The 18,279-nt window shown below is 38.7% G+C and overlaps 2 protein-coding genes across 2 annotated transcripts in view; both read right to left on the bottom strand.

Annotated features, from left to right (window-relative positions):
• LOC134794442 (solute carrier family 22 member 3-like) overlaps nucleotides 1-18,279 on the bottom strand; it is a 361,574-nt gene that overhangs the window by 233,165 nt on the left and 110,130 nt on the right. The window contains exons 2-7 of the mRNA XM_063766255.1: nucleotides 9,508-9,731; nucleotides 8,797-9,013; nucleotides 7,847-8,102; nucleotides 6,934-7,551; nucleotides 6,311-6,492; nucleotides 4,391-4,598 (exon numbers count right to left, since the gene is read on the bottom strand). Coding sequence (XP_063622325.1) covers nucleotides 4,404-4,598; nucleotides 6,311-6,492; nucleotides 6,934-7,551; nucleotides 7,847-8,102; nucleotides 8,797-9,013; nucleotides 9,508-9,671 — 1,632 coding nt within the window. The 5' untranslated portion in view covers nucleotides 9,672-9,731 and the 3' untranslated portion in view covers nucleotides 4,391-4,403. The remainder of the gene's footprint in view (nucleotides 1-4,390; nucleotides 4,599-6,310; nucleotides 6,493-6,933; nucleotides 7,552-7,846; nucleotides 8,103-8,796; nucleotides 9,014-9,507; nucleotides 9,732-18,279) is intronic.
• LOC134794532 (organic cation transporter protein-like) lies at nucleotides 12,311-17,436 on the bottom strand. The gene is made up of 7 exons (XM_063766344.1): nucleotides 17,277-17,436; nucleotides 16,293-16,530; nucleotides 15,075-15,334; nucleotides 14,195-14,602; nucleotides 13,300-13,580; nucleotides 12,892-13,073; nucleotides 12,311-12,523 (listed from the first exon to the last, which is right to left on the bottom strand). The coding sequence occupies exons 1-7, from the start codon at nucleotides 17,420-17,422 to the stop codon at nucleotides 12,311-12,313; spliced, it is 1,728 nt and encodes a 575-aa protein (XP_063622414.1). The 5' UTR covers nucleotides 17,423-17,436.

Here is an 18,279-nt window from a genome sequence, read left to right as displayed (position 1 = left end):
ATTTTTTATTATTTATGTTACCTAAGTAACTAAGTATGTATTTACTTACACAAAGGCAAAATTTATGTATAATATGCTGAGAAAATAATCTTCAAAATTAAAAAGCTTTTTAATATGATGAATCGTTATAATCTACCATCTACCTTTTATTTTATTTATTTCTTGAAATGTGTAGTTTAAATTTAACATTATTAGTTACTTACGCATGAGCTAGCTAATTTAACATAAGTTTTACATTTGTTGTAAATAGGTATATTATTTAATATTATAGATACCTACTACTACATATTTCTACTACATATATAAGTACCTAATAAGTATTGAAATACGATTGTAAATTGTTACTATACTTATAAACTAACTTAAACTGAAGTTATTATCGGATAGTATTTATTGTTTTTAGTAAATTCCATGTAAAACGAAATACATTGTTGCGGCATATTTTATCTAACTTTGAGAAGGTAAAGTTCCGTTAAAATGCATTATTTTCTCCAAAATCCATCGATCAACCATAATTTTAACAACGAAACCATTCAGCGTGTAATTTATAATGTATTGATAACCCTTCTGCCATAACCAATAAACTTATTAGTCTTCTAATATCAACACACTTTTATAAAATACAGCGATTAAAATTAAACTTTGTTTAGTTGACGATAAGGTTAAAATTCCAATAACAGCACATACGAACTTCGCTCAATCTAATAAGAGTATAAGTTAGAAATTCTACTTATCGATTTTCAACCTCATGTTTAAAGCAATAAGTTTCTAATTAGAATTGTAGTGTTTAGACGCTTAGTTGGTTTAATAAAACTGGAGTTTATTACAATTATAATAGATTGAGGGTTGTGAAATAGATTTTGACGTAACCCTAGTCCACACCTGTCATGTCGAATTAAGAGCTAAGTATGGTAACGTTATACTGCAATTATCTTTGTTTGCCAATTACCCTGTATTATACATCTCATCTCCGCCTCTGTGGAATGGCAGCTGAACATATGAAAGCATTTTTGTCCGAATTGAAACGACGAAATCTAGGTGTAACTTACTGAGAAAGCGCGAGTTTCTCAGTAAGTTACACCTAGATTTCTTTTTACTCTGCTATGATAAATACAAATAATTCCTTACTAGCTCAGGACCTGAGGGCCTATCGTGAACCACGTTCGACGTGTTGCCTCCCTGTCACACTTACGTACGAATTTACAAGTGCGACAGAGAGGCAACACGTGTCGAATGTGGTTCTGGTTCATGGTAGGCCCTCTGCTCAATCTCGATCTTGGCGACAAGCGAGAGCTATCGCAAGGCCGAGAGGCATGTGGTGTCGGAGGCCAGGACTCACTTTGGGCCGTTGCGTCACCGTAGTAAGGTGGTAGTAAGTCAGTAAACTTACGGACTACGGAACCCTAAAAAAGGGTTATGATTTTTGCTGTCATACAAAATGTTTTAATGGTCATATTTTACTCATTTCAAACAGTTTCATATTTCATTTAGTACCTACTTAATATTATTATTATTAAATATTTCTCAATAAGTATAACGTAGACGACATAGCATATTGACGTCATTACAAGGAAATTGCAACGACTTCTTTCTGCTCCGTTTACATGAATAACGAAATGAGGTCCACTCCGGTGCAAGCCAGCGACTCAATAAAACGAATAAACGCATTATATTTATTTATTTAACTTAAACCTTCCTCAAGAATTACTCTATTTATAGGTGAAAACCGCATGAAAATCCGTTCAGTAGTTTTTGAGTTTATCGCGAACATTATACATACATATTATTATAATTACAGATCACGTTATGTACCCTGTTGGGCGCAGCAAAAAATAAGGACAGAGGCACTTATATAATTATTACAATGATAAAATACACTATACATACATATAGATTTCATACAGACAGACAGACGCGGCAGAGGACTTTATTTTATAAGTTGTAGGTGTAGTGGGGAGTTAGACCAAGAAAAGTCTGCAGCAATTTTGATTGCGTCAAACTTCTATGAAACTATGACGTATAAATAACACTTGCCCTGCGTAGGCTATCAAATTCGCTACAGACTTTTCTTGGTCTAACTCTATATTTTAATGTATGTCATAAAATCGCGGTCCAGAACAGGAACGACCCCAACCCGACGTTTGCCACTTCTGAAACAATTTCATCGCGCTGTTCCGTTTCTTATTGCATTTCCTCTCTTTCCAATTACGTTCAATCTCGTTTGCGTACGAATTTCGCATTACGACATTCGACACATTTCAACCTTACTTAACGGTGATAAGGTTTGTTTTGGTGTGGCAGGGGAAACGAGGTTACCGTTTGGTTAAACTCAATGTTTACGGATTGAATAATTTCATATACTGCGACAAATGCAATTGGATCTGAGTTCAGTTTCAGTCAACGTTCTCCTTTTTTGAATAACGAGAATATTTTAGTATGGAAATATAACATTTCTTGTACTGGTACGGTTTCATTTGTACTTATTTGTAATTATAGCGTTTCATCATATTCCTCGCGTTGTCCCGGCATGTTGCCACGGCTCATGGGAGCCAAGGGTCCGCTTGGCAACTAATCCCAAGAATTGGCATAGCCACTAGTTTTTACGAAAGCGACTGCCATCTGACCTTCCAACCCAGAGGGTAAATTAGGCCTTATAGGAATTAGTCCGGTTTCCTCACCATGTTTTTCTTCACCGAAAAGCGACTGGTAAATATCATAGTGATATTTTGTAGGTACGTAAGTTCCGAAGAACTCATTGGTACGAGCCGGGGTTTGAACCCGCGACCTCCGGATTGCAAGTCGCACGCTCCTACCGCTAGGCCACCAGCGCTTTTTCTCTTCTGTGTTCTGCATTTCCTATCTCAATATATTTTTTTTTGATTCAGGAGACGTGAGCAGGACTAACACTGCGCATTTCGTAAATTATAAGCAACCGTTTCGTATCAGTATTAGTGAGGTTAACGTTAATTTTCTAGTCGTGTTGGAAAAAAAAAGTTATAAATTTATTTACGACATGCATGGTCACCCTACAATTAGAATACTAAACTACCGATATTCTGTGTCAAATTGAATGTCATCACTGTCATCACGGTCTGGTTACTTTTGAAAACTCGTATCTCACTCAAGTTTGACAGTTTATTTTTTTCGTAATCAAAATGCTGTCATTACGGTTAAAGAGGTTTTATGTTTATTAATTAGGTCTTGTAGGGTGACCACGATTGTAGAGAATTAAATTTGCCCTCACCAAAAAGTTAAAAATAGGAAAAAGTGTGGTTGTTTCACCTAAATACGACGGTGATCGATCAATTATCAGTTACTGAGTGTGCAGGATTAGTCCTGTTCACGTCTCATGAATCATCCTGTATAAGTACACACGCGGTTGGCAAACGTAAAATGGCAACACACTGTGCGTTTAGTAATGCAGTCGACAACGCTTCACGCGCGTCGAGGGAGCAATAGCGCGGATGGGATTGTTGCCTCTACATGTTTTATGCTCTCCTGGTACCTGGGGCGGGATTCGCTAGTTTCCGTCGAAATTAATAGGCACAACTAACTGCCCAGAGACAAAAAAACTTACTAAACTTAAAACTTTCTTATTACTAGGATAATTAGATAATGACTGTGTTTGTATCTTTCAACCAGTGCTAAAAAGGGACGGTAATTTTTAACTTTTTAACAGATTGTGAACAATAGGGAGTATTACTGCAATGTTCTGCCGCCAGAGTGCAGCACTAAACATAGAGTAAAAGCATAGAGTAGCTTATACATACTAGGCCTTAAAAAGTTTTTTGACAAGTTTTCACTATGACATTGATGCACCAAGGCGGTTTGTTTACAGGTGGCCGACTGCGAAACGCGAAAATCGAAATTTCGTTATCTGCCTCTATATCGATCGAATAAGCAAGAGTGATAGAGAGGCAGAAACCGAATTTTCGATTTTCGTATTTTAGCGGTAGGGCCTGTGAGTATGCGAGTGACGCCCTCTACGCAGAGTTTTGCGTAATATTCCCTATTATCAGGTGGAGATGAGTAACAGAAATATTGTATACGCTTCTCTGTTCGCAGTTGCTTTCCCCTACAACGCGGGAAAACGCTGGGATCGGCTACGAGCGTAGCGCTACGAAAACGTTGGCAGTGAATGTGTTCAGGTTGATACCTACCTACCTGTAACCTATCTAATCTAAAAATAAGCAAGAGCGCAATGTTGTTGAGATTGATTTAAAACTGAGTTATATCTACACCAAAAAATCTATACACCAACCTTAGCAACCATTCACTCTAGAATATTTGCACCTAAGCCATTTTGCTTACTAACTCAACCTTGGCTCTTTGAAATCTAACCACATAACATTGATTTACAGGTAATTTGTAGCAAAAATTAAAAAAAGACTTAGCTTTAATAATCAATTAACATTATAAGACTTTTTCCTACTCCTACACAGACTGAACGAGCTGGCCGTGCCGAGTTCCGCAGCCTCCTCCATGGAGTCGGGCAAGGGTGCGCCGAGGGTCTCCGGCGCCAGCAGCACCAGCAGGCCGGACACCAGCGCCAGCACGCCGAACACCAGGAACGGCAGGTGCACCCACACCACTGCTGCCTGGAAATATATTACACGAATTAATGACATAAAATCTTGACATGTAAAATACCCTTAATATGCTTTTAATGAGACTATGTGTTCCACGAATGATCAAAGGCTCCCAGTGGCAAGTCTCAATATAACAGAAGCTTCAAGAATTCTTCTAGCCAGTTGCTGAATCTCTTTTTATTGTCCCTTCATCTGAAGGGCCTGCCCTATCTATGCTATCCATATTGAGGCAGCCACTTTTTAGCTTTTTTTAGAATAAAATATTTATTTTCGTATTTTATAGCATTTGCTTTCAAGATCCGAACTTATAGACAACTTTATCAAATATTCATGTCAAATGTCTTAAATGACATTAAGTAGATACTGTAGCAAAACGCTACTACATCTGTCTACATCTGTGTGGAACTACCGCCGTGTCTTCTTGGCTTCAGTTTTTCTGTCAGGCCGTGTTTCGCTGTTGTTGATTCACGCGAATACGCGTACATGGCGCTTATATCAAAAACTCGAAAAAGGCCGACCTTTTTACGAACAATTCCTGGCCGTTTGTATTAAATAATGTGCATATTTGCGCTTATTTTGAATTTAAATTTTTATGGAATGTTCGAGAAAGAAAAGATTGAAATTGTTTTTAGGCAGATGGTTTGTGGATTTTGAGTGGAAAAGTCGTTTTGAGTTCCCGCGATGTTTTTTTAACCAGATTTGCAATTTATAACCAGTTTGATATTTGATACGAGGTTTTTGAAAGTGCGCGGGAATCCACGTGAGGAGAGGCTCCTCGTAGACAGTTGGCCGCCAGGGGCGCGCGTGAATCGGCGCCCGGAGAGGTGAGGCTCCTCGTAAACGGTTGGCCGCCAAAGCCGTGCGTTGGTCGGCGCTAGTCGCTGGTGGAGTGAAGGGGCCTCATCGTTGCCGCCCGGTCTGCTGCCATACGCGCTCGCCAGGAAGCGAGTGAGGCTTACCTCGGGTCTGCTGCCATACGCGCTCGCCAGGAAGCGAGTGAGGCTTACCTCGGGTCTGCTGCCATACGCGCTCGACAGGCGAGTGAGGCTTGCCTCGTCGGCCTGTTTGAGGACACCGGCTTGTGCGCCATCCATGTTGCACAGGTGAATTTGAATCCAGCTGCCGGCACCCTTGCGTGTGCTTCCACATTCGTCCCCTTTACCCTTTTTGCCCCTGAACTTCAAGACCGCCTCTATCCCCTTTCCTGACTGAGATTCAAGACCGTAGTATTTTAAAATTTTAACGCTAGTTTTCCAATTCAAATGTTTATAACCAGCTAATTATTTGTTGTGTATTTTGTGCCATATTTTTGTTTTGCCATTAATTATTTGTTGAATATCTGTTATCCGCATATTACAAATCCTCAAAATTCAAATAGCCTCTTTTGACGGGCGGTATAAATAATTGGTTCAAAATTTAGGTAACATTCACCCAACGTGTCAACCATCATCGTCCATACTATTCGCCACATTAATACATTTTTCTTTCCAGCTAAATTTTCGGCCGAATTCTTTTTTTTTCCTCTTGTTTACCCCTTATGCGGAAGGCAGACAATTAATACTGTGTTTTAAATAAGTTTAAACGATCAAAATAGTGTTTTTGGTGAATTATGTAAAAATTAAAATTTATATAGGGTGCGACCGCAAACTTATTTTTTTTTGATAAAAAGTTTTTAAATTATACGTGTTCAGCAAATTATATTGTTTTACTGCAATACTTACTAATCCAGGCATCAGGGGAGCCAAGATCCCTCCAATTCTTCCTATCATAGAAGAGTACGCCAGCAGACTGGTCCTGTACCGCGTGGGGTACAGTTCCGCGGTGTACACGTAAAGAGACGTCGTCACACCGGCGATGAACATTTTTCCGATTAGATAAACTGAGAGCGATAGCCAATATTTATCTGAAAGACAACAATCGTTAATTAGTAACTTCTGGTTAAAGATGAGTCTTGGTTGAACAAATATTTAAACGACGCCAGTAAAAGATAACTGGCAAGCAGACACATCTACTAATTACAATCAGGCGGAGTAAGAGAAACAGAATATTTTTCCGGGAACCCGGAAAACGAGATACAGTGCAAAAAATCCATACAGTACAATATGTGTTCCTCCGTCTCCGGACTCTCCTGAGTACCTGTTACCTCATCTGACCTTTAATATATTCAAACTTGAACCTCAAAAGTATTAAAAACTTTATAACATTTTTTTGTTAGTCATTTGTTACCGGGATTAATTTGATACATTTTTTAGATCGCATGAAACTTTACAATGAGATTAAGAATGTAAAAATGCGTGATGAGTCATGCTCTTTGCTGGGGCACGGAATATTGACGTAAACTTACCATCCGGAATAAAAATAAATGTAATTTGACAAGCTCCACTTATCAAGAATCCGATAGACACTAGAGCTTTCCTCCCGATCCTGTCCATCAGCAGTACGGCGGCCCAATAGCCCGGCACCTGGACGGCCACCGACGTCGTGTAGTTCAAGTACTTGTTGCCCGATATCCCCACTGATGCTATCGTCAGCCCATAGTACATTAAAATAGACGTTAACCACCATATTGGAGTTATCAAGCATCGTAGTAAAACCGCCTTATGTTTGAAAATCAAACACACTAACCAAGGCTCGGAAACTTTTTCTTTAGTCTCAACCTTGACTTCTGAGAATTCTTTTAAAGTCTTCTCCGATAGAGTTTTGCCATTAACTTCTGCTGCTTTTTTCAAGATAGTCAAAGCTTCTTCATAGCGGCCTTTGCTCATCAGCCACCGAACCGATTCAGGTGCGATCCAGATGTAGATGATGAAGATGAATTCAGGCACGTAGAGTATGAGGAACAGATGTCTCCAATAAGGTTGCAGCCAGGCTATGAAGCCTAGAAGGATTTCTCCGACGGCGAGACTGGTGCTGATAGAAGCACCAGTGAACATTCGGTATTTTGGCCCCACGTACTCCACAGCTGTAATAAAATAGTAGTCGATTGTACATAATTGTAGGTATTCAATAAAAAGTAAATTTACATGTTTTTTAAGTCGCGCATTGACAATGAAAAAGGAAACATATTTTTTGTACACCTCTGACTAAAAATATTTAAAGCAAAATTTCAAAGAATTTCAGGAACTGCTATTCATTTTGGAAATAGAAAACTTCAACTCTCATACAAAAATAACAGAAGTTACCGAAATTTTGTCCATGTGAAAATTTTGCAATTTTGTTTGCAGTTAATAAAACAAGCATTTATAAAATCAACTTACCTAAAACGTAAGAACACGGAAACACCCACGCTCCAAGCAGTTGCTCAGCAAATGACAGGGTTATATAGCTGATATATGATCCAGCAAAATACGTCGAGGACCCAACACAAGCCACATATAAGGCTGTAAAGGATAGCGCCAGTCTTCGGCCCCAGCGATCCGTTACGAGACCCATGATGGGCAGGCAGATCATGTAGCCGACGGTTCGCACGGAGCCGACCAAGGTTGGGAGCCATTCATCACAAGCCAAGCCGAACTGAAATTATCATATTTAATTTATCAATTTATCATTAGTAACTAGTCACCATACGTCTGATCTCCTTTTATTGTATCTTTTACCGAAAGCAACTAGCACAGATAAATACCGAGTAAATACCATATGATAGTGTTTCGTATGCTCCCTGATATATCGGGAATGAAATAAAATTTTGTTCGTATTATAACATGAAGCGTAGGTATTCTGAGTGTAATAATACGTTATGAATTTGATTTGGATTTTTTATGGATATAATTTCTTAGCGGCATAAATTCTGGTTGAAGAAATATCACAATTTCATAACTCGTTATTACAATCAAAACTTGCTTCCAGTTAATTTCATCGTCATCAAGTCAGCATCTGAAGATAGAATTGAAAATAGATCGAGGGCAATATACAAAAGCGCATCGTCTCCGCTGGCTTGGCCACCTCGAAAGGATGGGTGAAGATCGGGCAGCCAAAAGGGCCTACTTGGGTCGACCAACTGGGCGCCGTCCTGTTGGTCATCCTAAATACCGTTGGGCAGATAGAGTGGAGGCAGATCTCCGTGAGCTCGGCGTCTGCGAAAGCTGGCGGATACCACTCTGGACCGATCAAAGTGGCGTGCTCTTGTGTTGGAAGCCTAGACTCATTTTGGGTCACCGCGCCAACCAAGTAAGTAAGTAGTAAGTAAGTATATTATATAAGTAGGTACCTCATAATAAGCGGAGTTTTTATGCTCATAAACGTACTCCTCGCATCTCACCGACGAGTTCGTCACAAACCAGTCAGCAGGACAAGAGTCAGAGGAGTTCCATGTCCTGGCTGGGAAACGGTGGCAGTTGTCGAAGGAGTCCCCTGACGACGGCACCGCGTTCAGGATCCATGGTGGGGAGAACTGGGGGGTGTCCTCACATTCAGGGATGAGGCACCTGGAATCAGTTATATCATCTGTTTATTTGAGTGAGTAGGCAAGAAGTTCGAAATTTTGGAATTTTAGGTTTCCTTTTTTTCTTTTTGAGGTTCGGAACCATTATTAGATCACTTTGTTGTCCGTCCGTCTGTCAAGACCCGATATCTCGGGAACGGGTTGAGATATCGAGTTGAAATTAAAACTATGTCCCTTTTAGCTGTGAAAAAGTCAATCTATTAAGTTAACGTTACGTTACGTTAACGTAAGTTTTGCCGCAAAAAAATATTATTTCGACACTCTCAAGGGAATCAAAATTTATAGGGTACTTCCCGTTGCCCTAGAACTATGAAATTTGGCAAGTAATATTGTCTAACACTACAAGTACTGGGAAAAATCTGATAACTATAAATTACTTTTCTATTTAAAAATACGTTCTTTTCTATTTAAATAAAATTACGTTATTTGCTGAATAACAAATATTTTATTTTAAAAGTGGGTTCTTAAACAATTTACCTTGTTCTGACCTTCACAACAGTAAATAGATACGCATAGCACTGCAATCCACCCATTATGGTCACTAGGGCACATAACACCACGGCCCTGAGCTGGAACCTTCCCCATTGACCCACTTCTTCAACTAGGATCCGATCTAGGTTCATCCTTTTATCTTCAGTCATCGTGACAAGACTTCGTTAGTTTGACCAAATATCAAAATATATCAATTTTGTTGTTAAGTCCTTTGACTTTGATCTAATCGGATCCTGAAGACACAGTTTTTTTTTACTTTTTATTACATTAACACATTGGACACATTAATCGTTCTTGTTCTAAGACGTAAATTTGACCAAATATCAAAAGAGGATATCAATTTTGATGTTGAATCTGGTCCTTATACTAGCATCTTGTCTGTGCATGACAAGAATCTTGACTTTGTAGGTCATATTTTTGGATTTATTTCGAGAACGATTTTTTACGCTTTTTACACCACGAAGATTGAACCCACTATTTTTGACCATCACATAAATAAAAGGTTAATTTGTTCGAATAGGACCTTTAAAACACAATTGAATACACTTACACATTTGCTACATTAATATTTAAAACAATAGTTATGTCGGCGCGTGTAACGGTTATCAGTTTGCAATCGTTAATGATCAAGTAACTATGTTTTAAACTAAAACGTCATTCGGCGTAGTTAATCTTTATACAATTAACTTATAAAATAATGATATAACACCTAGCTATGTAAATAACATAATTGTATGGTAAATACTGTTAGGTAATATCACAAACTTCCTGATATGCAGACGTCGTAAATTTTTCAATTTCAGCTGGAATGATTAGTTAGAGTTACGGTTAATAACAGTAATATAAACCTTAATCACCCTTAATTAATCGTCTCTCTGGAAATCGTTTTTCGCGATGAAATAGTGAAATGTAATGGTACCAAGAGTCGAGGGCAAATGGTTAAATTACTATAATTAATAAAATAAATGAAATGGGTAGTGGAAGCTTTTACGTATATCGGGTGGAACAGAAGGAAGGACTTATACGCAAACGGGGAATTGTTTAGGTTACGTACTTTATTATTCACATAGGTATTAATGACGTTAATATTTCTAACCGTTTTTTAGATACGGTTTGTTAAACATTAGTGCATAAATCTGTTTCAACCCTAGAAAGTAGATCCTATTAAATGACATGACATGTGTCAATTTAAAATGTTAATGACTTTGTAGGGTCACTGATACAACAATATTTAATTTTAATGATTTTGTTTTTCTTTTTAATCCTGCTTTGCGTTTATAATAACTCGATTGTAGATCACTAATCCTTACAGCTCAGTCTCTAGAAATGTTCCAACCTGTATAAGGTCACTGGGGAGAAGACAGTCTATCAGATAGACTGTCAACAAGCTCTTTCGTCGCATGTAAATCTTGCGTTTGAACACATACTACTCTTACAGAAGGTCGATAGAGCAAAGAGGAACATATGGTTGTCTGTAAAGTTGGTTTACGGAGGATAATTTTGCGTGATAACGTCATAAGAAAACATTACCATTACATTAATTACAGTAACGTTACCATGGAGATCCGTTCACAATGTTACCATGGAGATTTGTCCACAACGTGACACTTTTTCGTGCATGCTACCGATGTTGATCGATTTATAAGACGTTATCACGTCAAAAACTATATGCCAGTCTTCGCAACGTTGATCTTAATACATTTTTTTCGTTACTTGAGCTCCAATTTTTAGTTTATTACAGATTATTTTTCAAATCAAAATAACTGTTAATTTAAATTGACTAATTTATCATATTGCAAATAAAATTAGCCGCGACGACAGATAACGCTAATTTAACTAGATTATGTTATAAATGCAACATGTATCAACAGCCTTATAAGCCCCAGATGTGCTAAACTGACATAACATCCATTGGAAAACGCATTCCATTACATATCTTATTCCCGGGCAATAAGTTCCAAATTCATATTTGTATGACAATGGCTTTTACGGCTTTTGTTTACATTAGTAGGGTAGGATATATAACCTTGAATTTTCTGTTGGAAGTGTAACGGTGGCGGAACCACAGTAGCGATATGCTCGATTGTATTGTAATATACTCGAATATAAGGTACCGTTCAGAGACAAACTACACCAGTACTGCTCCAGAATGCGGCGCGACATTGCTGCTATAATGTCAAACATCCGGGCAGCAACATCGAGGAATACTGCCGAGACAACGACAAATTTCAAAATCTCTCAATAAAATGATGTTTGACGTTTCTTGCAGTAATGCTGCCTACTGCATTACTGCAATATTATTGCAGACTGCATGGCTGCCGCAAATGTCAATGTCAATGTTGCAGCCAGAATTTTTGACATTTGAGGCAGCAATGCAGTTGGCAGTAATGTCGCGCCGCATTGCTGCAGTAGTAACACTGGTGTAGTTTTAATTCGAATGTAACTTTTAATAAATTATTATGATTATGATGCTTATAATTATAATATTTAGTCTTCGGCGTGACCTGTTTTCAGTGCGTACACTCGTAATCGCAGCGGGTGAAAAGTTTATCATTAAGTACAGGGTTACAGTATCGAAAGCCGGTTTATTTATCATTCAACGACTTCATGTTTTCAAAACAAGATTAAGGTGAATGTTTCATGGTCAGTTTTATTTATTTTTCCAAACCCCGTCATTTCAAAAATGTATGATAAGGTGCATATATAGTTCTGATAAAGGGACTCGTGAGGAATTTATGTGATTTATGGGAAACGTCCTAGCCGGCGACTGGCATAAATAGAAATAGAACTAGTATCGAATAGTATAACTTTTGCTTCTAAACACAAGAGTCCTCAAATGTTGCATGACCCCAGGTGCCTCCATGCCAAGTCCGGCAGCCTCCTCCATGGAATCAGGTAGCGGTGCGCCGAGAGTCTCCGGCACCAGCAGCACCAGCAGGCCGGAACCCAGCGCCAGCACGCCGAATACCAGGAACGGGAGGTGCACCCACACCACTGCTGCCTGAAACAGTTCCAACACACACCTTAATGCGTTAATATCTTGCATATCAGATTGAACGCATAAAGCCAATCAATCGCATAAGGCAGCCACCTGGAGCACATAAAGGATGACTCACGCTAGATCAGGCCGTGCCCGGGCCGAGGCGTCCGACATGTCATTTTCTATGACGGCTGATCGGTGATCACGTGGTGGATTCGATAGAAAACGAAGCGCCGGGAGCTCCGGCCCGGCCCCAGCCCGGTCTAGTGTCAGTCATTCTTAATACTTTCATATTTTCTAACGAAGACGTGTCTGGGCTGTAGGGGACAGGATCCCCCTGCGAATCCCTCCAGAAATATACCATATAAATTTCCCGAATTTATACTCACTAAGCCAGGCATCAGCGGAGCTAATATGCCACCAACCCGTCCCATCATAGAGCAATAAGACAGCAGACTGGATCTGTATCGTGTGGGGAACAGTTCGGCTGTGTACACGTAGAGAGAAGTCGTCACGCCGGCGATACACATCTTGCCGATCAGGTACACTGACAAGGACAGCCAATAATTTCCTAAAATTAAATACCAATCCTGGATAAACGGATAAAATGTCGTCTGCATTCTGTGTACAGTCCGCATCTCACGTCATGTACTTCTGTGCCAGTGGCAAAAATAAAGTAGGTAATTAACCATAGAACAAGTCAACAGTCTGATAAATTTAGGACACTTGATTTTAAAGATTATGTGTATTTCTTATACCAAAAATACAACTAATATTCTAACAAGAGGCAAACTCACCTTTAGATATAAATATAAATGCAACTTGACAGGCTCCAGTTATCCAAAATCCTGTCACTAATACAGCTTTCCTCCCAATTCTATCCAGAAGCAAAACAGCGATCCAATAACCTGGGATTTCGACGGCAATCGTAGCAGAATAATTAAGGTATTTATTTCCAGATATCCCTATGGAACATATCGTTAAGCCGTAATACATTAAAATTGATGAAATCCACCATATTGGTGTCACTACACAACGTAATAATATTGGCTTATATTTGAAGACCAGACAAATTAACCATGGTTAGGGTGTTTCATTTTTCCGAATTTTCGATTTTCATCTGACTTTGCTCGAATTCTTGTTCTAACTGATAAGAAAATATTATACGTTAAAAAAAATTAAAATCGGTAAACATTTAGAGGTTGCACAAATTCAACAAAGATTTTTCAAATAACCAACGACTCTACATCAGAGGGTAGAAAATGGTTTAAGCGGCTACCATCAAAGCGGAGAGTAGTGTGATACTCAACCTTCTACATATAAATAAATTTTAAAATTAGTAGTAAACTTGGATTTTGGTTACTCGACAAATGTTCTAATTAAGATTTTCCAGTTTTTCCACCTGTTTCCAAAGGAAAAGTGCTTTTATCGTGTTTTAGACGCAAAATTCAGTTTTCTCATTCGATTTTAGTATTAGATCATTATATTTTGTCATTTTAGAACATAGTTCATTTTCACGCAATGTATGGGGTTCTCACTCTACCTTTTCAACTTGTGCAACCTCTAAACGTTATTCGATTCTTTTGAAAATTGAAATAGATAGTTTTTAGTGTGGGGAGACTCCATTGGTGAGCAAAGTCAGGAAAAATATTACAACTTTTTTTTCTCCATACAAAAGTGAATCATCCTAACCATGGTTCAGAAATATCTTCTATTTTCGTCTCAATATCTTTTACGCCCTTGAAATAATTTATAGTTTTTTCTCTCAGAGATCTTCTGTTCATTTCGGCAGCTCCTATCAAGATGTCCAGGGCATCTTGATAACGGCCTTTACTTATCAGCCAGCGGACCGACTCTGGCGCAATCCAGAAATAAATCACGAACACAAATAGAGGTAAATAGATGATGAGGATCAGATGCCTCCAGTAAGGTTCCATCCAGACTATCGGGCCCAATAGCATCTTCCCTATAGCGAGGCATGTGCTCATGCTGCTACCAATTACTACTCGGTATTTGGGTCCAACATATTCCAAGGCTGCAATCATATACTTTATTACAATAATACACTGTATGGCGAGATTGGCGAGTACGGCAAATTTGCTCAGGTGGGAGACTTGAACCATTTTATTAAAAAAAAATAAACAAAATCTGCACTCCCATGTTAGGTACCTAACGATAACTATTCGGGCATGACACTTGCATGCCAAAAAATAAAAATTCCGGTATTTTTCTCTTTATTATATCCACATTGAATGGTTCAAGTCGACCACCAGTACCATCAGAACAAGTCTCCTGGACTTCCCCTTTTTTTCTTATACACGCTAATTATACGGTAGATATATTATAATGAAATGTTTAATAGGTTAAATTAGCTAGTAAGTTAAATATTGTGTGCCCTAACAGGGTGTCATGAATTGGCCAACTTAACTGTAACATCTTATTATGTAATTTATGTTCATGACTATGCAATCAATGAAATATGAAATAACAACGACACAAACAAATAACACAAAACAAGAAATAATAAAACAAATACAAATGATTGGCTAGATACACATTATTTTCTCATAGCTTACCTAAAATATAAGCGCAGGAGAAATAACAAGATCCAAAAAGATTGGTCAGAAATGACAGAGAAATGTAGCTTGTGTAGGAGCCCGCAAAATAAGTCAAGGTCCCAATCCAAGCTAGATTGAAGTTGGTGAGCGCAAGCGCCAGCCGCCGGCCGTAGCGGTCGGAGATGAGCCCTGTTATAGGCAGGCAGACCATCATGCCCAGGGTGTTCACGGAGCCGACCAGGGTCGGGAGGAAGTCGTCGCAAGCCAGATTAAACTGTAATAGTTGTTCTAAAAGTGGTAACACACTATCGCACAGCACCGCGACCTTGGTGCGTCGCACCCATAAGTGAGAGCGAGAAAGAGATATCTGTTATCTCTTTCTCGCTCTCACTTATGGGTGCGACGCACCAAGGTCGCGGTGCAGTGCGATAGTGTGTTACAGCCTTAAGATTATAACAAGTTACCGGTCGGGTTCTGACTAATTATACCAGCATTTACTGCAGCAGTAATGTTGCTGCAAATGTCAAAATCAATGTTACTGCCCGAAATTTTGACATTTGCGGCAATAATGCTGTGGGCAGCAATTCCACTCCGCTTCAATGCAGCTGTAAAGCTGCCGACTGCAGGAAACGTCAAAAAGGTCATTATATCCAAACATTCGGCAGCATAAACTTTCTAATTGTATACTAGTTGTAAAAATCATTTATTTACATACAAGATATACAGTGAATTTATTTTTAATAAATTTAAATTTTAAAGTGGAAAAATTACTGTCTTGGATAAGACTTGAACTCGCGGCCTCTGGATCGATACTCCAGTGTTAATAGCTTAATAGCACCGTTAGCAGAATTCTGCTTGTTAAAAATAAAAAAAGATATGCCTACAATGGTACTTATTCTAGTTATTAATTTCGTTTAGTAGTACCACTGTATATATATTATCTTGTATTTTATTCTACGATATCACCTATTTTTACTCTTTGCTTTTCTGTCTGTTAATTTTCCAAGATCTGACCGAATAAATTTAGTATGAACATAAAAAAATCTCGGCTTCCAAATCTCAAGAAAAAAAAAGAACTTATTAAGTTTTTTCCATTTATCTGCAATGCTTAATTTTTGCTTCCTGGTTAATGTTAGCTAACTTTTAAACCAAATCAAAGTTTCTCTCTTCCAAAATTCTGTTAAATTGTAATGAAAACAATCAAATTCAGCTTACAAATTAACTAGATATACCTCATAAAAAGCGGAGTTTTTGTGCTCATAAACATATTCCTCGCATTGCAAAGTCGAGTTGGTGTCAAACAATTCTGCTGGACAGTCGGAAGTATTTCCTGCTATACTTGTTGTCACATAACGGTGACAGTTGTCCAGAAAGTCACCTGACGATGGCACTGCGTCCAGGATCCAAGGTGGAGCGAAGGTGGCCGTGGAACTGTTCTCACATTCAGGAATAACGCACCTGAAATCAGTTTAACCGACACAAACAGACCATGGCTTAAAAACTTCTTTTGAAACGGCCCTTAATATGTAGTTGTACTTATAATGTCCAGTCCAGTTGAACAGTCCATGAGGCCTAGCCAATATAACATTAACAATAGAAAACGCCAATCGATCCTTAAATAACATTATTTTAGGTACATACCTATCCTGTACTCAGATGAGTGCAGTGCGGTCCGGCCAGAGCGGCCAGTCGGTAGAACAATAGGATAAGGAAAAATATTATTTATTTAGCGCTCAGTGCAGTGGTGGCGGTTGTTGTAATTTAAATGATAGATTAAATTGAGCATGTTATGAATATGTAAGTAGTTTCTTAAGTTGTTGTTAAAAGATATTCTATTGTTGTATAAAATCTACCGCGGATGGAGTATCGAGACAAACAGTACTAGTTTAACGATACTTTTGTAATTAAGTTTAGATATTGTGTTGTAATTACCTGAATAAAAATAATAATAATGGAGTCACGTAGCGGACTTTACGTAGCATCTGTCATCCCAATACATTTTTTATTTCCGTTGGTGTTTGTCGATATACAATTAATTGTACATCATCTTAGCTGGGCCCCTAAGCCGATTGTGCCCAAACAACAGCAAAATAGGGTCTGTGCGGAAAGAGAAGAGTCGTAGAATGTACCTATCCACTCCCCTACATTTTACGACTCTTCTCTTTCCGCACAGACTCGACCACTGCTTAAACCAATACATTGATCATACCGCTTACCTCGTTTTGACTTTGACAAGAATGAACAAATACGCATAACACTGGAGTGCCCCCATTATGATCACTAAGGCACATAACACCACGGCCCTGAGCTGGAATCTTCCCCATTGCCCCACTTCCTCCACAAGAATACGATCTAAATTCATATTTCTTTTGTCAACGGACATTGTTGTAATCTTAGCCTGAAAGACACTAAGGTACTGGTATTTTACACTGTACTTATGTATTAAGTAAGAGGGAAATTTTTAAATGTTCTCTCATATTTTTAAGCGAGTTGACGCAGTCCGAGTTGACGCAGTCGCCAGCGTTTAAGGCCACGTAAAACTAATGGTGAGGATGCTATGTAAATTTTCTCTTACAATGTGAAACAATAAGGAACCTTGAATTTTCGGGTGTAGCGGCGACGATGGTGGGACTGAAAAAATTACACGCATGATTTACTTAGTAAATTTGTTCTGTGACTCTTAAAGGTTTCATTCTGATGCCAACTGCAGCTGTATTAAGGATGACGCTAGACCGGGCCGTGCGTCCGATATGTCATTTTCTATGACGGCTGATCGGTGTTGCGGGTGACCACGGGGGATGGTAAGCGCTTCGTTAGGATCAGGAGATTCGTCTGCCCATTTGCCTCCTGTTATAAAAAATACCCATTCTAAAATAAAACAAAAAATCAACACCCATTTCCCGATGCTGCACCCCTACACCTGGACCTCTGCAGGAGTTAGAAACGCTGTTGCAGTCGGCAACCGGATGTCACCTTTAGAGCGTTTTCACATTGTTGAAGTAAAATGTAAGAAATATGTGTTTCTATGTATTTATTTATACATTTAATAAATCATTATTAGCTACTAAAAAACGACAGACAACACATATAAGGCGGACTTAATGCCAATGGCACTCTGCAGTTGTTTTTGTCATAGCCGCCTTCCGACATCAGATATCGGAAAGGCGCTTCCGATAAAATAGTCATGTCGGAGCCCCGTCAGCTGTCGGACCCTACATC

The sequence above is a fragment of the Cydia splendana genome, chromosome 10 (assembly GCF_910591565.1).
Source record: "Cydia splendana chromosome 10, ilCydSple1.2, whole genome shotgun sequence".
Classification (NCBI taxonomy): domain Eukaryota; kingdom Metazoa; phylum Arthropoda; class Insecta; order Lepidoptera; family Tortricidae; genus Cydia; species Cydia splendana.
The sequence above is the reverse complement of the archived record's forward strand: the minus strand, read 5'-3'. Positions and strand labels throughout refer to the sequence as shown.

Coding starts and splice junctions, on each gene's coding strand:
- LOC134794532 (XM_063766344.1), bottom strand. CDS start 17,422: ATGAATTTAGATCGTATTCTTGTGGAGGAAGTGGGGCAATGGGGAAGA. Junction 13,581..14,194: donor GAAGATATTTCTGAACCATG/GTTAGGATGATT, acceptor ACCCTAACCATG/GTTAATTTGTCTGGTCTTCA. Junction 12,524..12,891: donor CTCCGCTGATGCCTGGCTTA/GTGAGTATAAAT, acceptor GAACTGTTTCAG/GCAGCAGTGGTGTGGGTGCA.